Source organism: Xyrauchen texanus, chromosome 4 (assembly GCF_025860055.1).
Source record: "Xyrauchen texanus isolate HMW12.3.18 chromosome 4, RBS_HiC_50CHRs, whole genome shotgun sequence".
NCBI lineage: Eukaryota > Metazoa > Chordata > Actinopteri > Cypriniformes > Catostomidae > Xyrauchen > Xyrauchen texanus.
Window position 1 is genome coordinate 23,655,885 of NC_068279.1, and position 23,897 is coordinate 23,679,781.

The 23,897-nt window shown below is 39.9% G+C and overlaps 1 protein-coding gene across 1 annotated transcript; it reads right to left on the reverse strand.

Annotated features, from left to right (window-relative positions):
* Positions 1-18,363: 18,363 nt before the first annotated feature.
* On the reverse strand, positions 18,364-23,635 carry LOC127641079 (uncharacterized). The gene is made up of 5 exons (XM_052123848.1): positions 23,600-23,635; positions 21,133-21,366; positions 20,423-20,514; positions 19,565-19,841; positions 18,364-18,639 (listed from the first exon to the last, which is right to left on the reverse strand). The coding sequence occupies exons 1-5, from the start codon at positions 23,633-23,635 to the stop codon at positions 18,424-18,426; spliced, it is 855 nt and encodes a 284-aa protein (XP_051979808.1). The 3' UTR covers positions 18,364-18,423.
* Between the last annotated feature and the right edge of the window lie 262 nt (positions 23,636-23,897).

Below are 23,897 nucleotides of genomic sequence, written 5' to 3' on the forward strand. Positions count from 1 at the left end.
AGTTCTGTCAGGTTGGATGGTAAACGTTGGTGGACAGCCATTTTCAGGTCTCTCCAGAGATGCTCAATTGGGTTGAAGTCAGGGCTCTGGCTGGGCCATTCAAGAACAGTCACAGAGTTGTTGTGAAGCCACTCCTTCGTTATTTTAGCGGTGTGCTTAGGGTCATTGTCTTGTTGGAAGGTGAACCTTCGGCCCAGTCTGAGGTCCAGAGCACTCTGGAGAAGGTTTTCGTCCAGGATATCCCTGTACTTGGCCGCATTCATCTTTTCCTCGATTGCAACCAGTCGTCCTGTCCCTGCAGCTGAAAAACACCCCCACAGCATGATGCTGCCACCACCATGCTTCACTGTTGAGACTGTATTGGACAGTGTATTGGACAGTGCCTGGTTTTCTCCACACATACCGCTTAGAATTAAGGCCAAAAAGTTCTATCTTGGTCTCATCAGACCAGAGAATCTTATTTATCACCATCTTGGAGTCCTTCAGGTGTTTTTTTAGCAAACTCCATGCGGGCTTTCATGTGTCTTGCACTGAGGAGAGGCTTCCGTCGGGCCACTCTGCCATAAAGCCCCGACTGGTGGATGGCTGCAGTGATGGTTGACTTACTACAACTTTCTCCCATCTCCCGACTGCATCTCCGGAGTTCAGCCACAGTGATTTTTGGGTTCTTCTTTACCTCTCTCACCAAGGCTCTTCTCCCCCGATAGCTAAGTTTGGCCGGACGGCCAGCTCTAGGAAGGGTTCTGGTCATCCCAAACATCTTCCATTAAGGATTATGGAGGCCACTGTGCTCTTAAGAACCTTAAGGGCAGCAGACATTTTTTTGTAACCTTGGCTAGATCTGTGCCTTGCCACAATTCTGTCTCTGAGCTCTTCAGGCAGTTCCTTTGACCTCATGATTCTCATTTGCTCTGACATGCACTGTGAGCCGTAAGGTCTTCTATAGACAGGTGTGTGGCTTTCCTAATCAAGTCTAATCAGTATAATCAAACACAGCTGGACTCAATTGAAGGTGTAGAACCATCTCAAGGATGATCAGAAGAAATGGACAGCACCTGAGTTAAATATATGAGTGTCACAGCAAAGGGTCTGAATACTTAGGACCATGTGATATTTCAGTTTTTCTTTTTTAATAAATGTGCAAAAATGTCAACAATTCTGTGTTTTTCTGTCAATATGGGGTGCTGTGTGTACAATAATGAGGAAAAAAAATGAACTTAAATGATTTTAGCAAATGGCTGCAATATAACAAAGAGTGAAACATTTAAGGGGGTCTGAATACTTTCCGTACCCACTGTAAACTTGGTCAATAGTCATGTAGCATATGGGACATGGAAGCCTTACCCAAGGAAGCTTAATGCATGCTATGTAGTCTATTATACAACATCACTTTGTATTAATGGCGATAGAAAAAAGATCCAGTGTAGTAATGGGTCGTTCAAGAACGAGTCGGCTCTAAGAGCCGGCTCTTGTAAGTGAACGTTGGGAGCTGGCTCTCATAGCAGAAGAGCCGAATCTATTTATAAAAAATATATATATATACTGTATATATAATCTAAAGGTTTAAATGAATAGAAAAAAAGAAATAATATAGACCTACATGCACAAGTATCGTTCTGAGGCTAACAGCCTCACCTGTTGTTCCTGTCAATCAGACACCCAGTGTCAACCAATGAACCAAAGATGCGTGCGGGAGGGCGGAGCCAACTTATTAGGATCAGATTGTATTAGTTTTGAATGGTTAGATTTATATGAACTTTGTTTATATACAATAAAATGTTATACTTTAAATGAAAATGTTTAATAGCATTCTTTTTCATAGCAAACAATGCATTTTTAAAAACATTGTGGTTATGGTAGAGTATGATTTCAATAAGCAATACTCTTTGTGTACTCTTTTTACTCTTTATTAAGAAGAGAGCGTTTGTTTTTTGTGAGATAAAAATAGGTTGAAGTGAACAGAAAGGTGAGAGAGGGTAGGTAGTCTTTGCCCCATTACACACTGAAACAAACTATGTTTTTGATTTGTCTTTGTTTTGGCTTGATTTCAAATATAAATATCTAAAACTGAAAGCACCATACCCTGCAGGATGTTCATTATAAGAGGCAAAACAAATGATCCCTTGTCAAATAACAATTATATATTTGTTTTACTGGTTAATCTGCTAATCTGTGATCAGATTATCTAAAGCTATGGCCTGTATTGCAGCCATCCAAGAAGAAGCAAAATAATTGACAGGTGAAAAGCATCAATGTCTGCAGTCCGTGGACACATATTTCTTTGCTGTTTACAAAGTCCACAGCTGTCACAGAGACCTGTGAGATATCGCAGGATACTTATTTCATTAAAATCTTTAAGGGAGTAGGAAATTATTTGGCATAATTTTCCAAGAAAAAAAAAGAAGAAGCTTACAGCATCTTTAAAGGGATAGTTCACCTAAATATTTTCTCACGATTTACTCACACTCATGCCATCACAGATGTATATGACTTTCTTTCTTCAGCAGAACAAACAAAGAGTTTTAGAAGAATATCTCAGCTCTGTAGGTCCATACAATGCAAGTGGATGGTGATCAACACTTTAAAGCTCCAAAAAGCACAGCCAGTCATAGTAAAAGTAATCCATATCCAGTGGTTAAATTAATGTCTTCTAATGCAAAAGGAATATTTAAGTCCTTTTTACAATAATTGTTTACTTCTGGTCGTTCTCCAATGCACATTCATGAAAGGGCCGAGTATACATATCCTCTTCAGTCATACAGTCACGAAATGGTACTTCTGATACGTGCACACTGATGTGTGAAAACGAATGTTCTTGGACAGCAAAACTCATTCCCAATACTGGTAAACAACTGGATTTAAAATCTTTCATGTGTTTCTAATATGCTATATATAAATTACGCATTTTTTCTTGATGAATCTATGCTACATTCTGTATTTCTCTTCCAAATTAAAGTAACAAATCAGATTGTGTCACTCTGATCAAAGTACACTGGTATTCTTATTATTATTATTATTATTATTAATATATTATATATATATATATATATATATATATATATATATATATATATATATATATATATATATACTTTCCATTTTTTCAGAGACCTTCAATTTATTTTTATGCTCTGGCATTCAGTGTCATAACTTTGGAATCCAGGGGCCACATTACATAAACTTACTGTAGTTTAAACTTAAAACCTTAGTCCTTAATTTAAGATCTGACAAATTACTTGATTAGTCCGTATTAAACTTACTAGTCCGATTTTGTGATAGGAGTTTTCAGTAATATGGCCCCTGTAATACAAAGTGGGTCTGTTCCAAAACATAGGAAGCTGTCCGCAATACAAGCCCTCTCTAACTGAAGTACATACAATTCTTAATATTACAGAAAAAGAGGACATCTGCTTTGGAGTTACAACCCCTGTCTTTAATCTTTAGCAGCAGTGACATTTAATCAGAAGTGGAATTCATGAGCATGTCCACCTGATTGAAGAACGAATGCTGGGATATTAATGATGGGTCATTTAGTTTAAAGAGAAGGAAATGTTACTTTGGGAAAGCACCTGAAGGGGCCTGAGAACTCCATTCACACCCTCTTATATTTTTCAGAGGATAAATCAATTAGCAGGGTATTAAAGAGAGGCTGTGTGTGACTGAGTCCTCAGGTTCTTAAACTGTAACTTAGAAAGCACTGACGAATGTGTCCCTCAAATAAAACAGATCCTGGCCTGGTGCACACCTATATAACTTCATGTTTACCATTTAGAAAAACAAATGCAATCTAGGGGACCAGGAATGGGTAATGAAGGATTACAAACGATTTGAAGCCTTCCACATCCATGCCCCTTTCTCCAATGTAGCAGACAGCAGAAGTGAGATTAAAGCAGGGATCGGCAACTTTGAACTTTGAACGGTGAAAAGGGATTTATATTTTGGAAATATATATTTTTGCTTCAGAAGACATTGACTAAACCACTGGAGTTTAATGGGTAAATGTTATGCTGCCATTATGTGGTTTTTTTTTTTTTTAGCTTCAAATGCCTGGTCACCTTTCACTTGCATTGTATGAACCTACAGATCTGAGATATTCTTCAAAATCTCTTTGTGCTGAGCTGAAGAAAGAAAGTCATTCACATCTGGGATGGCATGAGGTTGAGTAAATGATAAAGAATGTTTATTTTTGTTTATGTGTACAATGTTTCTCATTATATACAAAATAATAAATTACCTGTGTTAAACTGATGTGGTTATTCATATTGTGCATGCAAAGAAATATATTTATTCCTCAAATCAAGTTTTCCTTTACTGTTCTTCCATAAAGCCGTTTTCAAGACTAAATAAAAAATGCAAATATGTGATACTCAAATCTTGTTGCATTAGAAAAAGTATTGCTGAAGTAATATCAGCTTTCTGGATCTCATACTTTGGTTTATCAACAAAGCACTGACACTCCACCCCTCTAACGGGACGGTCCTACCCGAGACTTGAATCCATCCGTGATGTTGGCTGTGAGATGAATAGATTAAAGGGTTCTCCATTGTGTTCCTTCTCCTTTGCATGCTTGATAATGGTTAGTAATCTGATCCAGTATGCGTGAAGACAATCTATTGAGAGAGTGGTGCATCTCTCTCCGCTACAGTCCGATGCTCCAAGTCCTCTTTCAGCTGCAGTGCGCCGTGTGTCAGGGAAAGAGGGAGAGAGAGAGAGAGAGAGAGAGAGAGAGAGAGAGAGAGAGAGAGAGAGAGAGAGAGAGAGAGAGAGAGAGAGAGAGATGTTTTATACCACATTATTTAAAAAAAAATTCCCACTAAAACATTATTTTGCAATTAATAACATCATCACATACAAAACTAGATCAATATACAAATAAATAAATAAAATAACTGAATACTACACAACAGAAAAAATATATACCAACCACAAAACAATTGAAAACATTTTTGTGATTAATTCGGCCAATATTTCAAACAACGTATAAAGTCTTGGACATTCAGAAAACAGGCGAAAGACATTATCACAAGCATTGCAAAAGGGACATGATTGTGAAATCATTTCATTAAACTTTGAGACTAAACTATTTGAGGCTATAGCACAGTGAAGTACTTTCCACTGTAGATCTCCACATCACTTAGTGAGAGGAGGTTTATACAATAACCTCCAAGAAGGAAGTACATCTTCAGCAGTTTGGAGTTCAGCTCTCCTTTTAGTGTCTATCCTTCTTTGTAATTGTCCAAGGTGCACAGGTTTAACACAAATTTGATATAAGGTTTTCTTTCCCACATTATGAAAAGCTAAATCCATATACTCCTTCAGCAAATTAGTCTGCTTTGTATTTTCTCCTGTTCCCCAGTCTTTTGGTGTCACCTTTAGCTCATGGAAAGCCTGAGGTATAAAATTAATAATTTCAGAATTTATAAAGGAAGATTATGTTGGGGGAAAGCATCTTTAAGACTCTTAATCACCTTACCTACAGTTCTCAATTATTTTAATCCAACCTGTTCAGCAATCGATTGTGCAGTTCACCACTGGCATTTTGTTAAGTCAATTAAGTCCATTATTTTACTGACCCCAGCGTTCATCAAATTTGTAACTGAACAGTATACATTGGATGGTAGTTTTATAAGAGGATTAAAAAACAAGGGTTTTGCAACACCATAATGCGCATCTTCTACTCTTGACAGATATAACAATTCCCAAGATTTAAATATTGATGTATAGGAGGTGGAAGGGAAACAATGTACCTTCTCCACAAATGGCTTCTGCATTAAAAACAACTGCTTATCCATATTTGTTCCACTTAGGTCTGTAAGTATAGACAAATCAAATTCAACCCAATGCATGTGATCAGAACAGTACATCAGCTTCTGCAGTGTTTGTAGTCTCATAGCTGATATTTTTGACTCAATATGAATAAGTCCCTGTCCACCTTCAGCCACCGGAAAGGTAAAGGACCTCCGGAGGAAGCCAGTGGTGGCCATTCCAGAAAAAGTCCACAAATGCTTTTTGAACTGTACAAAGCAAGTCCTTGGGAGGGTCTAAAACAGTAAGATTATGCCACAGCATTGAAGCTGCCTGGTTATTGATGACTAAATATCTCCCTCTGAAAGAAAGTTCTTATTTACTACTGTCACATCATGTGCATAATCTGTAAGTTTCACTGGGACTGCATCTGGAAACCTGGAACACCAAACCCACAAAGCTGTTTTCTTAGCAAAACCAACAGAGGCTCAACAGATATGGCATAGAGCAGTCTAGAAAGAGAACAACCTTATCTTATCCCCTGGTCATAGAAAAAGGCCTGGTAAAGGATCCGTTAACATGCTATATATGTAATTGTAAAGTAATTTGACAAGAGAGACAAAATGTGGACCAAAACCAAAAGCTTCCAATGTTTTGAACAAATAATGATTGTCCACCCTGTCAAAGGCTTTTTCTTGATCCAGGGAAAGAAGGCCAATGTCCAGCTTATGCATCTTTGCAACTGTAATAATGTCTCTCACAAGGAAATGGTTATCAAAAAATGTCTGTTTAGGAACACAAAGTGACTGATCCTCATGAATTACATTTGCCTTATGTTTTTTAAGCCTGTTAGTCATTGCTTTTGATACATTTTTAAAATCTACGCAAATCAATGATACAGGTCTCCAGTTCTTTAGGCACCCAAGGTCTCCTTTTTTTGGAATTAATGTTAAAACTGCTCTCCGACAACTAAGAGGAAGCATTCTTCGATTAATACATTCCAAAAGAATGGTAAACAGGTCCTGTCCAATCATGTTCCAGAAAACCTGATAAAATTTAGCTGAAAATTCTCTCTCTCTCCCTCTCTCCCTGACGCACGGCGCACTGCAGCTGAAAGAGGACTTGGAGCATCGGACTGTAGCGGAGAGAGATGCACCACTCTCTCAATAGATTGTCTTCACGCATACTGGATCAGATTACTAACCATTATCAATTTTCCGGGACTTAACTCCTGGACAGCCTGTGAAATCTCAGCAAAAGTTAAAGGTTTCTCAAGGTCCAGCTGATTCTTCTCTGAAAGCTGTGGGAGGTCACGTAAAAACTCCTCTGGTGCTCCCCCATCACATGGTTCAGAACAATAAAGTTTCTCATAAAAGGAAAGGGTATGAGTATGAATTACCCGCTGAATACTTGTCACGCCACCATGTGGAAGATTCAGCTTATAGAATTGCTTCTGTTCCCTTGGTATCTTTTCAAGTCCAAAAATTAAAAGTAGGAGCATCCATATCATTCAGCTGTCTTTAAAAGGGCTGTTTTTCCTTGCTCTTCCAGTAATGTCTTAAAAAGGGACTTATTCCTCTGAATGGAATCCGTAGAAGTTCCATGACTACTTTGACTAAGAGTGTCTTCTACAAAGGGCTTAATTTTTTCTTTGAGGCTCTAATGCTACAGGCAGTTTATTGCTGACAGAATGTCTTAACATGCACTTTGCCCATATCCCACCACTGGCTTAATAAATGAAACTACATTTCTCCTCTCTCCAAGACTCCCAGCAAAGATTGAAAGATTGAATAAAAGACTAATCCAGCAGTAATCTATTATTAAAATGCCAGTGTGATTCATAAGGTTTTGAAGATAGGACAGAGACAGCAACAGATATGTAGTGATGGTCTGACAAAAAGGAAGGTGAAATATAATAGTTAAAAAAACCTGCCTCTATTGCACTTTGCAACATAAAACCAGTCAAGTCTGGCTCCAGACAATTGACTCGAATGAGATTTTAGCCAGGTGTACTGTTTAACCCCAGGAAAACTATCCCTCCACCAATCAACAAAATCATAATAATTGATTTTATTTTTTAAATAACTGCAGAATTTGGGGGAGGTTCATCATGATTTCTGTCCAAATCAGAATTTACGGTACAATTAAAATCACCACCCAATACAACAATATTACCTTGTGACACTGTGACAAAGCATCAGAACGTTTTTTGAAGAAAATCTCATGCTCTTGCCACTACATTTGGGGGATATGCATTAAAAAAAGAAAAACTACTATGACCCAAGATGACATCTGTTCTTAAAAGTCGACCAGGTATTACCTCAAACAAAACGACTCGGTTACTAACGTAACCTCGGTTCCCTGAGAGGAGGGAACAACTATTGCGTAAGTAGCTTACGCTATGGGAAAACTCTGTTTCTCGAGAAATATTGAAGTCTTTATGTAAAATGCATTGCAGCTGCACAGCAGACAGTGATGAGCGAGGCAGCTCGGTCATTGGCTGTGCTGCGGCAACTGCTCGAACCAGTGACGGGGCGACTTAGAACGCGCGAGCAATGGGGGCGCGTCCCGCATTCGCGCGCTCAGAGCCTGCTGAAATTAGCATATGAGGGCTATATAATGAATGTCCCGTCATGCCAGTTCTTTTAGGTTCAATCGACTGAAGCGAACTGACCAAGCACAGACACGGCAGCTTACGCAATAGTCGTTCCCTCCTCTCAGGGAACCGAGGTTACGTTAGTAACCGAGTCGTTCCCTATCGAGAGGTCTCTCCTATTGCGTAAGTAGCTTACGCTATGGGAACACCATGTAAAACGCCGTGCGTGCTGACTTCGCTCTATAAAGCCAGAGGCAGGTGCCTGAGCCTTAAAGCAAAGTGATATTCCACGAGCCGGCCAGCGGCGAGCTATATAGTGGGGTATGACAGGGCGCCCTTGCCTTCAAGGTGGGCGCTCCTTGTACAAACACAAGCACATATCTCATGTACTGAGCTTTTGTGTACTGGTACGCATAATAAACCCTCTAAGTCGGTCAGAGACGGACCTTATAAGGGAGGAGATGATGCCCAGCATATACATACTCCAGTTCATTCCACAGTCAGACTGATAGAATGTTGGAATGCAGTGAGGGGACCTGTAGGTTATAAAACCTGATAAATGTCGAAGGCGAGGCCCAGCCTGCCGCCGCACAAATATCTTCAATGGGTATCACACTCAACCATGCCCACGAGGAGGCCATGCTCCTCGTACAGTGAGCTCTGACGCCTAAGGGGCATTGAAGGCCCTTGGCTCCATAAGCTAGCGCTATAGCATCCACTATCCAGCGTGATATTCGTTGCTTTGAGACAGCGAGACCCTTAGTTCGGCCGCCAAAGCATACGAATAATTGTTCCGTCTGTCTGAACAGGGCAGAACGTTCCAAATATACTCTGAGCGCCCTGACCGGGCAGAGTAAATTTGCATCACCTTCGTCTGCTGAGGACGATAGCGCTGCCAGAGATATCACCTGTGCTCTGAAGGGTGTAGAGAGCACCTTAGGAATATACCCGTGCTTTGGCCTAAGGACAACTCTGCAGTCGTTAGGTCCAAATTCCAGGCAAGCAGCGCTTGATGACAGCGCGTGCAGGTCGCCCACTCTTTTAACTGAAGCGAGTGCCAGCAAGAGCATGGTTTTGAGCGAGAGCTGCTTGAGGTGCACGGTTCGGAGAGGTTCGAACGGGGCACCTTTGAGTGCGTCCAGGACCGTGGCCAGGTCCCAGATTGGCACCGAAGGTGGGCAAGGAGGGTTCATCCTCCTAGCGCCTCTTAGGAAACGAATGAGCAGATCGTTTTTCCTAATGAATGTCCTTTATCAGGATTGTGTGACGCCGCTATGGCAGCCACATAGACTTTGAGCGTGGAGGGTGTGCGGCCCGCCTCCAGCAGCTCCTGCAAAAAGGCGAGTACACTTGGTATCTCGCACGTTTTGGGGTTCAAGCTCTTGGTATCACACCAGTCACTGAACACTTTCCACTTTTGGGCATACAAGCGCCTCGTAGAGGTGGCTCGCGCCTCAGTAATGGTTTTCAGAACTCCACTGGGGAGGTTCTCGGGAACCCGTTGAGGGGCCATGCATGGAGGGCCCACAGATCGGGGCGGGGATGAAGAATCATCCCGCTGGCCTGTCCGAGGAGGTCTTGCCTCAGCGGAATCGGCCATGGGGCAGATTGCATCATCTGTACCAGCTCTGGAAACCACGTCTGGTTTTTCCAGAGTGGGGCTACCAGGAGCACTGCACATTTCACCTCCCTGATCCGACTGATGACCTGAGGCAGCATCTCGATCGGGGAAAAGCATACAAGGGGCGGCTCGGCCAAACTTGGGCGAAGCGTCCGTGCTTTTGAGAAGAGAGGGCAGTGCTGCGTTTTCCTTGGAGGCGAAGAGGTCGACCTCTGCCTCGCCAAAGGGTCGCCATAACCACTGAACCGTCAGAGGGTGGAGAGACCATTCTCCTGGGAGAACTTTGTCTCTGGATAGCATGTCCGCTCCTTGGTTCAGGACGCCTGGCACGTGCGCTGCCCTTAGCGAGCGCAGGTGGTGTTGTGACCATAGGATGAGCTCCCTGGCCATAGAGTGCAGGGAGCTCGACCTGAGTCCATCTTGGCGATTTATATACGAAACTACCGTCATGTTGTCCGTTCGGACCAGGACGTGTTCGTTTTGCAGGTACGGAAGCAGGGCTCTGAGAGCCAAGGCGACCGCTTTCATTTCCAGACAGTTTATGTGTAGGCGCTTTTCCGGGTTTGACCAAAAGCCGGAAACAGGCCTGCCCTCGTAAAGGGCCCCCCATCCTATTCTGGAGGCATCTGTCGTGATCATTTTTCTCCGCGTATTCACTCCCAGACTTTGAACACGGTTTGATACCAGTTTATGGCTTTCCAGGGCGTCAGGGCTTTTATACAGCCGTGATTCGCTCTGATCAAAAAGTGGCCCGAGCGCCACACGTGAGTGGGGACACGGCTCTTGAGCCAGCGCTGGAGAGGACGCATGTGCAACAATCCTAGCTGGAGTACAGCTGATGCCGAGGCCATGAGACCAAGCATTCTCTGAAATCGTTTGACGGGGGCGTGCGCGCCTGTTCTGAACGATGTTGCAAGGCGTCGAATAGAGAGCGCACGCTCTGATGAGAGGCGCGCTGTCATCTGCACTGAGTCTAGCACTATTCCCAGAAAAGAAATATTCTGGCTGGGGGATAGCACGCTCTTTGCAAAATTTATTCTCAGACCCAGGCATTGTCCTGACTAACTGGCTTCACAGCCTCTGACAGCGCCATCCCTCCCTCAGACCTCCCGCAACCCATAGTATGGGTCCCGTCCCATACACTGCAGTACAACCTAACTGAACACAAACAACCAGAGTGAATACACAGCTCGTTACAATTTTGCTAAGTTGTTGGTTATTAATTATATCTAGGTTAGTGTGAACAGATAAAGTGTGTGCATACGTGCTGAGTGTTTCCTTTGGATTTGAAATTGTGAGTTTTAAGTTCTCTCACTTAGTAGATGGTATTTATTTAGCTGAAAATTGCTTTTATGATAGTTTTTAAAAAGCATTCAAACCTTTCTTTATTCTTGTTACATGATGTATGTTTCTCCAGAAGTCGGACTATGCCAATTGTAACGAATGAGGTCGGAGTCAGACAAGGGATGAGGATCCAAATGCGGGTTTATTGATTAAAGGAAACAAACAGGCATGAATAAACAAAACTACCACGATGGGCAAATGAAAACAAAACACGAAAACACAGGAACTGGAACACGGGAACACAGGCATGGAATAAACAAAACTACCATGATGGGCAAATGAAAACAAAACACGAAAACACAGGAACTGGAACACGGGAACACAGGCATGGGAGTGAGCACAAACTACGTACAACAGCATTCAACGACAGACAAGGACAAAACCAAAAACCAGGATATAAATACAAAAAACATGGGAAAAAGGGGCCAATGAACAAACAGAACACAAACTAGGTGACAAGGTGATTAACAGAAACCAAAGGCAAATTAACAAGGGCAGGTGAAAACAATGAACAGTGAACACGAGGGAAAACAAGACTATGGAGGTACAAGGGTGACAAAAGTGAAAACTAAGGAATAACAAAAGTGACAAAATTACAAACAAAGGGCAACAGTGAGACAAGACAGGGTAACCGTTACACCAATATTGAGACTGCTGCACGGAACTTGCTGTCTCTCTTATCAGCAAGTGTCAGTCAAGGGCAGGTTGAAGTTCCAGGCCAGAGCCAAGTTCAGGTTCAGATTCAGGGCCAGCATCCCAGCCAGGGAACTTTTCAGGAATCAGGAGTGAGGCAGGCCAATGTGCAGCAGGAGATGTCAAAGTTAGAAAAAGTACAATGTGTCTACAATGTATATATGTAGAGGCGTTCAGATTTTGTATGACATGCCTTTCAATTTACTTCACAGGTCTTTTCCTGCTCTTTTTCGAAGACAACGAACCAGTGGCAAACGTAGATTTACTACGCCACTTAAAATGGTTTCAGCAGCATCTACAAAGGCCACAAATATTCAGTTTTATTTACTCCTAAAACCCATGACCAAAACTCCACAGGGGTCTTCATTTTCTGCCGCTTCATTTTCTCTGGCGGTTGCCTCGGGCTGATCGACCGCGGGCGGCTGGCGGCAAGCCGCTTTGAAATACAAGGATTTCTACTCTCAAAATCGACCAGTCATGTTGGCTATTATTATTTTTTGCTCCAAAGCCATTAGGGTTTATAACAGAGTCTTGACTCTTGATTCCATGATAAGGTAAGGTTTAAGAAATGACATTTAAATTACTTTGAAACTCTGAAGCGATTATACAGTAATATATGTAAAATATATTGAATTATTTTATGCACTTGAAAATTGTTTACATTTCTTTGATTGCTGTGCATTTGAGACATGCACCAATAAACCAAAAAGAATTTGTTTTGTAAAACTTACTTGGCAATAAATATCTTTATGATTCTGATTAGGTTTTAAAATAGATATTTAATTCATGGTATGAACAATTTAGCAGAATAAATTGATGAAGTTAGACTTTTCACGAATGCCTGACTATCAGTGAACAGTGAAAGACATCTGCAACATGGCCAAAATCTCGGGTATAATTTAATTTTTTTTATTAATTTGCAACCATGGTGATATCTGTCATAAACATGAAAATCCCTGTTTTGACGTGAAGGATAAACTCAATGAAAAAGCGAAATTATCCTCTGGTTTCACAGTTGCGCAGAAATTTCGTTTATGTCTACATTTTTTCCAACCTCGATTTTTTTTTTGTTATTTTACCTTTTACAGGTTTTGCAATTATGACCTGTACAAATGTTTAAGAAAGTGTTAAAGTCCCTGTAAAGGCAATAAAAAAAAATCGAAACGCATTATAAATGTTAAAAATGTATTGCTAAAACACATTACAAAGACTGAACTGTGAAGTTCTGCTGTTGCCATATCTGTTTCCGGTTTACTTGCGCGTCGCCCAAAATGTCTGTTTTACTCGATGTCTCCAGAATCTTCCGAAAATACGCGTCAGCGATGTTCATCGCATTGTTGATGCCTGGTCCCCTGCTCCGAAAAGCAAGAGGGACAAGGGCTTTAAACTCTACATATCGAGTTATCTGCACAACTACAAGGGTAAGTATTTTAATCTAATATGGTGTGCCGGCAGATAGCGGCTAAGCTAGTTCGCCATGTGTTCATTTTTTATGTAAGGTTAGTATAGAAGCTTGTTTTTTCTTAGTTTTAAAGCAGACTGTTTGTTAATTTTTGTGATAATTGTAATATAAATTATATTAACTTGCTCTCCTCTCAGTTTCTAATAAAGATCAGGGCACAGGTGAAGTCACTGTCAGGGCATTGTGCTACAGGTCCATGAGAAAAGCAGATAAACCTCACAGTTTGAGTGTATGGTGAAGCTAGAATTGATAAGACCGCAGTTACAGGCTTGTTACTTTAATAGCCCGATGTTCCTGGGGACTCGGCTAAGGTCATTCATGTTTAATGTAACTCAAATCAAATGAAAACAGTTATTGTAGGCAGGTAAGTTTCCCTAACTGGTCCCCTCTGTGTAAAATGCGTTCTTATTCAAGTTTTCAACTCAGTCATTCGTTTAAGATGCAATCTTGTGTTATAAGTATTAGGCGTTCATGATTATACAGTGAGCAAGCTATATAAATAAGTATTTAATATAATAAAAGTGTAGAGCAACAACCGAGGGTGTAAGGTAAAGGCTGAATATTGTAGATTTATTACAATATGTTGCATGTTTGAATTAAAATACCTGTGGATATGCCACTTCCCACTCATGAAAGTGTTATTCAAAGGAGCACACACTCTACAAAGGCCTGACTGGAGATTTGCCTGATCTATCCGTCCTTTAGGTGAGTAGGATACAACAATAGCAAATTTTCACTGTACAGTATGATATATCAACCAAAATCTGTATACCAATATTTCATTATTTTCTTTTTCCTCCCCGTTTACAAACAAATATTCTGCTTCAAAGAAAAAAAATGAAATTGATGTTATCATAAGGGTTCTTCATTATGAACTTGTATGCCATGCATAACATACTGTGGATAGAAATTACAGGGAAAGTTACTGGTATGATAATTGTGGTTATATTATATTACTATTATAATTAGTGTATTGCTAATCAATATATTGTTACTTCCCAGGTGACAGCGGCTCACTTCAAGAGCAGGTGAAGCAAGTTGGGACAATGTTGAAAACATTTGCTCGCACTGGGCAATCGGGTACAACTTGCAAACAACACCTGTGGTTGTTGGTTTAATTCCCACTGGGGCCACCTGTACATGTAGTAGACCTAGATATAAATGTCATAGTTTAGTAGTTGAAGGACCAGGACTGACTACTTTATTCTTTTATTCTGGGAACCCCTGTAGGTGCAGATCAAACCCTAATGCTGCGACGTCTTGGAGTTTGGCGATGTTGTGCGTAGCATGGACAACAAAATGCTATGCTGCAACATTTCAGTGCCAATGTGTCTGTTGGAGAGTTATTCCTGCCAGGGGATCTGTTACTCCCCCCTAGACACCCAGGAAGATTTGGCGTTGCTTGACAACAGTTTGAGGCAGGATAAAGAGCTCCAGCAACGATTTGTAAGTGTACCGATTTCGTTTATAATGCCATAGGGTAATCTAAAAAGTAAAATTAAGATCGTACACTGAATATTCTACAGTCTGAATCCACAGCCTGTCACATTTTAAATTTATGAGAAGCTTCAGAGAAATGTAATTTGTAACATGTTTTTTTTGTATTTTCAGCTTCGGTTTTTGGCAATCAAATGTGGGAGGGACCTAAAGACAACCGTGTGGCGAATGCTTCAGAGTATCTTCTCTAATCACCTTTCCATCAATACAACCTGGACTGGTGTAGGATAAAGCATGTTTTAGAGACATGTTCCTGAAGACCATTGTTCAAAGTAAGTTGGATATTTTTTTATATTTAAGTAGATGTGTATGACCTTATGCCATTCAAATGGAATGACAGATCTTTATTTTCTACAGGAGCCATCCGGAAGAACCCGGCAACCCAGGATGACACTGATGAGGCGATCCAGGTTAACGTTACACGTTACCTGAAAGGAGCATCTGAACATGAAGGTGGAAAAAGGCGCCGCACAGCTGAGAGGGACCCACAGCCGACCCCTTAAACCTAGGCTGACTACTGACACCCCAGCATCACTGACAACTGGAACCCTTTCTTTATCCTGCAGTCAGTAACATCAAGACCCCTAAAAAAGCCTGCTAAAAGTGTCAGACTACACTCACCCAATCCACACTGTTCACTGTGGAAATTGCTTTTTTTTTTCTTTTCTCTCGTGACCCTGCTTTGAGGGCAGCTCCTTGGATGAATATGGGATGGTTTGTCCTTTTATACAGGCGCACGAGAAATCACTGAAGATATGCCAATTTGCACTGCCTCATTCTGGAGGTCGGGGAAAACCGGTGATTCTTAGCCCACTACGCCACGCAGTCCCCAACCTCTCCAGACATTCTGATTGGCTGTGTTCTCTACAGCCAGATTTTCTGCTGTTAATTATATTTATTTCCACTTGATGTCATGTGTAAGTTGAATGTCAAAATGTATATTATACCTGTTATCCTGCACATTCCTTGATACCAAAGATCTCAATTATTTCATATACAATTTGCTGCTTATTTCATTGTTACAGTGCTTAACTATTCTATTTTTAAATATAGCTTGTAAATCCTAGATTATACATCTAATACTTGATATTTGCACATTATCTGGTATCAAATATTCTACTTACCGTGACTTTAGTATTGGCTTATTTCATTCCGTCAGTGCTTAACGATTCTATTATAGTTTGTAAATCCTATTTCATACCTCTGATACTTGATATTGCACATTAACTAGTACCAAAAATTCTACTTTCATTCCGTCACAAAGCTTAACTGTTATTCTATTGTTAAATATAGCTTGTAAATCCTTGTGCCACAGGTCAGCATTGCAGTTATAATGGTATATTCTACTACAGAGCTTTACTCTAAATTATTACCACTTAACCTATTGTTAGAAATGACTTGTAAATATGATGTTATACCTCAATTTATTTGGTATCCTGCACTTTATTTGGTACCAAATATCCTCATTGCTTATGTTTACTGGTAATTCTTTTCATACCAGAGCTGACCTCTCTATATTAGTAACAATTATTGTTAAATTTTTTTTTTTTTTTACCAAAATTGAATTGGAAACCTGCATGTTCTTTAGTGTGTGTGTGTGTGTGTGTGTGTGTATATAATGTTTGTATTTTTCTGTTATTTATATTTCAGTGATCATGACAGTTACTGTACTTTGAAATGTGGAATTAAAACGCCAAATGGAAATTTGTCTGGTTTGATCAATCATTATTCTTGATAAACTGCATGCTATAAATATATATATATATATATATATATATATATATATATATATATATATATATAAAAATATGTATATATATATATATACATATATATATGTATATATATATATATATATATACAATAAGTGGCGGCAGATCGCTTGGAAAAAGCGTTTGCCACCGACGGTCCTCCTTCGATATAACGGCGGCGGAACGGCGGATAGCCAGCGGGCCGGCCGCGGAAGGAAGGCGGCTGCCGCCGGCGGTGCGACGTCAAACGTGTTTGCGATATCGCCATTCTGCCTCTTCTACTGCCACCGGAGCACCGCCAGCGGCCCGCCGACTTATTGCTATCTGGGATAGAGTCTTTTTTATATTCAAACTAGTCACAAAAAAAATCAGAATTTAGTAGGGACGTGTCCCTACCAATATCCAATGACACTGATATATCCCTAGCAATAATTTCGATCAAAACTTAAAATATTGATGTCCCCGTCCCCTCCAATTTCAAAATCAAACCTACGCCACTGCTGGCCAGTGTAGGGTTTCCAGATACAAATATGTTCAGCCATCTTTGTTCGTAACCTGAAACAAGATACTTTCCAGAAATCAAAAACAATGGCTGATATAGCATGTCTGGAAAAAATACACTGGCCAGGTTCTTCATTTTTATACTGCATAAATGCAACTGTATGGCTCTTAAGCTTGTTTAGAACATTTTCTATAAAACTGAATTGTATCTGTAATGATAAAATCTAGTGTTTGCATCAGCTACATAGCCAATACTTGTCAGGTAAAATCTTGTTTGGTTGTTCTTCAAAACATTATTTGACAACCATGAGCAAAGTGTATAAAAAACACATTCTCTCATTTTGAGCATTTATATATTTCAATTTTGTAGCATCCAGTGATTAACTGAAGGCACTCATGAAGTTCTGGGTTGGCTGGGAGGCTCCTACAACTAACCTCACGTTGGAGGTGACTAACTGTAGTCTGCCAAAGTCTTCCACGTGCTTTGAGACTTCCTGTCCGCTACCAAGACTTCACTGTATTTAAGGAAGAACTGATTGCCTGCCTTCAAACATGTGACACTGGATTTGGATTGGTATAATGGCAGTGCTAAAATGTAGCTTCTTTCAAAGGCAGTTCATGTTTTTGTTCAGTTCAGTCGTCCACAAACAGGGAGCGAATGTCTTCGAAGAATTCAATAAATGTCTCCTTTATCTCGGAGTCCTTCTACATTTCCCCATATCTCTAAAATCTGATGCAGCCAGTTTGGTTCTCTTTAATCTTTTTTTTGTCGTCTTTTTGACACCTTCAAAACCTTTTATTTCAACATTTTCCCCGATGTGACCACATTGCATTGTCTCCAGGGTTGTTTGTTGTCAGTTAAACAAAGTTATTGTATTTTTTTGGTTGTTCCAACCCCCCAGATGTTTTAAGATTGTATTCACACTACAATAAAAATAATACAATCTACATGTCTTTGGTTTGAACATTCATTATGATATTAAGAGAGCTGAAAGTCCGCTGCTGGCACTGCTTGAGGAAAGCTATGCTTCCTGCTGGTCTGATTTGATTAAACAGAGAAAAATCAAACATGAGACAACCTCACTGATTCAGAAATATTGATTTGGTTTTAGTGTGAAAAGAAATGATAGGCCTATACCCAAATGTATGTAGAGAATGTGAGAGTGTATTTGTGCTACAATTGCATTGAATCAGGTCCTTTGCTGAGTACGTTTTACTGTAAGCCTAGTAAGTGCTGGACATACTGCACAGTAATTAGGTAGATGTCTGAGCCATGTGATTGGGAGTGTCCCAGGGGATTTATGGCTGCCCTTAGTGCTGCCATTTGCTCATCACTCAGTACATCGCCCATCTCAGGAACAGTGACACCATGGTATGGCTCATCAGGCAGACCACTGTCCTCCCAGTCCAAATGTGGTAGGTACAATCCCTGAAAAGACATGTAAAGTGTTTATGTAGAGCAGTGGTTTTCAAACATTTTTACATCAAGGATCCGGACCACATTTGATAACATTTTGAAACAAAATCCAGAAATACACAATATTTATTCTGAGACTGAATAACATTACTTTCTGTCAATGTATGTTCAAATTAATGTCAATGGGATGCATTTTTGGTGAAATTTGTAAAGAAATTTGTGGAAAAATAGTCTATTTCTAGAAAAAGTCAGAATTAAAAAGTTGTGTATATATATATATATATATATATATATATATAAATATAAAAGACCCCCTTGAACCTCCCTCAAGGACCACTGGGGACCCCGCTTTGAGAACCACTGACGTAGAGCATAACAAATTGCCAAGTTTATTCTTAAAACTGATTGAATATACTTTAATTCAATTAAAATCTTCGCACATACTTCATGCATATAGTACTTTTCAGCAAGGGTTAAACAATGGAGCAGGTTATGTGTCAATTTTCAACTTAGAAATAATGCAGCACCCATGTGCGCTGAGAGCCTGCTGGTGTGAGCCTTGACAGCAAAGCAATGTTAGACAGGCCTTAGTAATGAAGTTAATGATCACTCAAAGTTAACTGGGCATTAATGGTGGAGCATTTCACTTCAGTATTACAAACGAGCAATGTACATCACTGCATCTCATATGTAACAGTTATGTGTGTGCGCCAGTGGAACTCACTGAAAGTGTATGCAAAGTAATTAATAATAAAAGCACCATGAATTCAACAAATCATCTAAATTAGATTAACATAAGACTCACACCATGCTCATACAAGAAAGACAACTATGTTGACCTTGCTTCATAGTACATCCCTCTGTTTAGATAAGTGCTTTTCTGGACTGACAAACTGAAAACATAGAAGCACAAAATGGCACAGACATTCCCTTTTACCTCTGCATTTTCTGGTTCTGCCATGGCATGCTGAATGTTCCCCATCTCCCACAGCTGATTGGGTGTTAGGTTACCCTCAGTTCTGAGTGGGTGGTTATCCCATCCACTGGTGAAGATATCAAGACTAGCTTGTAGTCTGGGCAGAAACGCATAATGACAACTGAAGAGGTGTGCAATGTTTGACAGGTCAAGCAAACCATCCTCCTCTAGTGAATGCAGCACACTGTAGTATATGCTGGTCACAGCACACCACACGTCTCTCCAGAGTCGTTCAATTCTGGGAAGAGAGTTAGAGCAAGATTAGATATGGTTTACATACAAAATACAACAGATTTCACAATAGCATAACCAAAAGGTCTCAAAAGAAAAAAGTTTATCACAATTAAGTGAATATTCTTTTTCCTTTTCTTGATGTTAAAGCCTAATTTGTTAAACAATATTATAAAGTGCAAGACAAAGTCCACAACTTCTTGGTCATACAAATCAGAAAAATTAAGTATGAATCAAATTGGGTCCGTGTTCCGTTATTTTCCATTTCCTATTTTTGACTTGAGCATATATCAAAAGTACAAAAAACAAGCTGTTCTTTCTTTTTGAAAAGAATTATTGTGTGAAATTATGGAAAAAAAATAGCTTTGATATATAGAAGTGTGACAAAAACCTGCCTTTGATTGTGCACGCTCTTCCCAGCAATGAAACTGGACCTTCCTGTTCCCTTGATAGAGAACATCAGCCGTGCAATGTCAACGTTCTCGACTCCATGATCCGCTCTTACCCTAAAAAAATAAACATTTGCATGGCATATAATATTGCATATTGTAGTGAGGAATGCAAGGCAAGGAATGACCCACTGTATACCTTGATGGAAATCCATATCTGTCCACCGATTGCTGGAAGAAGGGCAGTGCTGTTGAGGACCGATTGTTGTTCGCTGCACCCAGGTACATGATCTATAGAAAAAAAGGGGTGATTTTTTTTTTTAAGCTGTCCTCTTAAATGTTTTTTTTTGTTTTTTACGTAAATTATACCTTTCGAGAAAAGCCATCGACAGCACCAAAAATGACAATGTTGTACCTGGTTAGACAAAAGACACTATAATAGTAATGCCTGCAATATAAGTAAGTGAAATCCATTTCATTTATATGTCATCAAATAAAAACAGAAGTATCAAATAAAAAAAGAACTGAGTAGGTGCGACGCACAACACACCCTAGTTGGTTCATGTGACAAAGGATGCCAACAGTGTCCACACGGTGCATGGAGGCCCGCACCCTCTCCCACTGCACTCTGAATCCTCTAGCTTGCAAGCTTCCCTTAACCTAGCGGTACCCAGCATGAGGCATGTCTTTTTTTATTTCAGTTACCAAATGGTCCAATTCTGCATTTGAACAGGTGCTATAGCTTGCTCTGACAGAAAAGCCAAACTCTCTCATTCTTCTGAAAAGAGAGCAAGTGGACACTCCCATCAAGTTAGCAATACATGGCACAGGAAGACCTTGGTTGATGAGATGTAACAGAGAATCCGAAGAAATGTTAAATTTTGGATGCCCAGTTGCTCCATGACGAACCTGCATAGATACTACGAGGACCTGATTTTCTCTTTCTTCAACAACCAACTTGTGCAGCTCTGTGAGTGCATCTACAATGGCTTTTGGGATGAGAACCTGGTTAGAGGCAGCACTAAAAAGAACAGCCTCCTGAGAACACACAAATTCAAGGTAATCCAGGTCAAGTGGCTGCTGACTGACAATATGCTGGAGCCGTGTGTGGAGCCTCTCTAACTTTGTTTGTACAAGCAGTTCCTAGAGAGAGGGGAAAAGAGGAAAAATGTATGAGGTCAAAAATACTGGTATAATTGAACATGACCAGTAAAATGACCAAAAACTGCACTTTGCTTTATTCTTAATATCTTCATGACCATTAGTGATAGAGACCTCAAATAATGGCACACGATTAAAACAAGATTGCGCTTAAAGAAAATGTAATGATTAATATCATATGGATGCAGAAATTTTTTTTATAATACCCTCAATATCAGGAGTTTAGCCATTTACCCACATCTAGGGCCTTGTAGAAACTCAATAGGCATGCAGTACAAACATTGGTTCAGTTATACTAAGAACATGTTTGTTGTCTTCCATCCTGCAAAGTTTGGTGAGGCTAGGAATAACACTTTAAGATATTAATGCCCAAACATGGTTCTCTGATAGTGTTTTTGATGCTATAAAAATGACAATCTCAAGGACTGACAAAAATATAAATATTTTTACAGGCCTTGGTTTTGGGACCCAAACATAATATAGAAAAACTCTTCATCTGAGATGTTGCTGCAACCACTTTCCTGGATTCTGACTGATTTGACATGGAATGAACCCTCTATATTCTATGAGACACTGGCAGGAGAAGACCAGGGTTGATTTGGAGGTCCTATTCTACAAGCTCAGATCTCTTAACATCTGTAGTAAGATGCTGCAGATGTTTTATCAGTCTGTGGTGGCAAGTGTTTTATTTTATGCTGCAGTCTGCTTCATAACTAGCCTCGGTTTCCCCATGCTGCCTTACACGCAAATTTATTCACGCTGCTAGGCAGTCTGGATACCATGGACCAGATTTTCGCCTCAGCGAGGGGTGAGACGTGGTCTGGCGTTAGCCAGGCTACTTCATACCACCCTGGTGGACAAAAGAAACAACGGTGGTGGATGGCTCCTCTCTCTTCGTTGCAGGACAGAAAGATATAGAAGATCTTTCTTACCCACAGCCATCTAAATGTAACTCTTTGAAAAATTGATGAGCTCTATTCAACTAATTGAATTTCCCTTTGGGGTGAATAAAGTTGGCCTTATTCTATGCAAAAGCCTTTTAGTTGGTTGGTGACAATGTCTATGTGCCCTGTTGAAAAAGAAGTCCATCAGCTCTCCTCACAGTTTAATGCATCATCATTGTGTATTTTCTGGATGTATTCAGTATTCAGCCATATACATCTTAAACTCAAACCACATGAAAATATAAATAACAGGTGATTGTCATTAAATGACAACTGTGGCCAATGAGCTGTGGGAAAATGTTTTATTTGAATACTATGAATTTGCAGTTTGTAATTAACTAGCTAAACTACATGACCCAAAGTACTTAACTACTAAAAAAAAGCTACAGAGATTTTAAATGCACTGCAGTTTAACTACAACCAACTACTGTAAACTGTAGATTAAGTGGTAATTGAACTATATGCATCATAAACAAATAAAATGGCCAGACATATTTTTACCAGTCTTTCAATTGTTATCATCCTCTCATAACTTCGCCACTTCACATTAACTTGGAAAGGTAATAAAAAAAAAAAAAAAACTTAAGTAGTCTTTCTTCAAATTATTCACAATAATTCCCCATTATTGTTGATGTTATTGTTTTTTACCACACAGCGCGGCATGTAAAAGCATTGATATACCATAGTTCACCTATTGGAGGTAAAGTGCAGATCGAGGTGCACAAAGCCGGTTTGTTTGCAGCATACATACCGCACTGTGGCTGTTTCTGCTTACACTTTAACCTCCTGTAGTATTTATAACTGTTCCATGAACATATTAGCACCAAATATCTCCACATCTTTTCATGTGAATTAGCGCGAGCAGCATCGCTAAAAAAAGTTTGCGCTAATGACATTTCAACTCCTATAAACTCTTCACAATTAAAGCCTCCCGTTACTTTGTTATTTCAGTGACTTAACATGACTCCTCAGATGGTGCTTAAACAAATGTGTGTGGCCTGAGGTGGTCTTCACTTCAAAATTCCACCTTAAGACCAAGACGTATCAAGTATAACATTATATGTGACCATAGTATAGTTTAATTTAGTTAAGTTAGAAACAAAATGAAAAATTAGCCTAATCGTTGTAAGCTAGGTTAGCTCCTGCGGTACCATAAGCTACACACATATAAATATGTATATGTATATATATCTCACCCTACCCACGACAGACATTCCTGGTGTTTAGTTAGTTAACATTTGATTTTTCACCAGCAACAACTGCAAACTCACCTGTTGGCCACTCATCGTGTTCAAAACATCCGCCATGCTAACGTTTCTTCTTCTCTTCTCTTTCCATGCCCGTGGCGGCACCAAGCAAATTGGTAACAGCGCCACCTGATGTTGTGGAGTGCGAATTTCATGACAATTTACTAGCATGTGTGTGGATCAGCAAGGCGGAAAATTAGTGCCAAAAGTCACGTGACAGTTTTTCGTACTTGTAGAATTTAGTTTTGTACTTGAAGGATTTTGTTTTGTAATTGTAGAATTTTGTTTTGTACTTGAAAGATTTTAGTTTGTACTTGGAGGA

Excerpts from the sequence above, each read along its gene's own strand:
- LOC127641079 (XM_052123848.1), bottom strand. The coding sequence starts at position 23,635 with ATGGCGGATGTTTTGAACACGATGAGTGGCCAACAG. Across the intron at positions 21,367-23,599 it reads ACACGATGAGTGGCCAACAG|GAACTGCTTGTACAAACAAA; the intron begins GTGAGTTTGCAG and ends CCCTCTCTCTAG. Across the intron at positions 18,640-19,564 it reads CAGAACCAGAAAATGCAGAG|GGATTGTACCTACCACATTT; the intron begins GTAAAAGGGAAT and ends ATGTCTTTTCAG.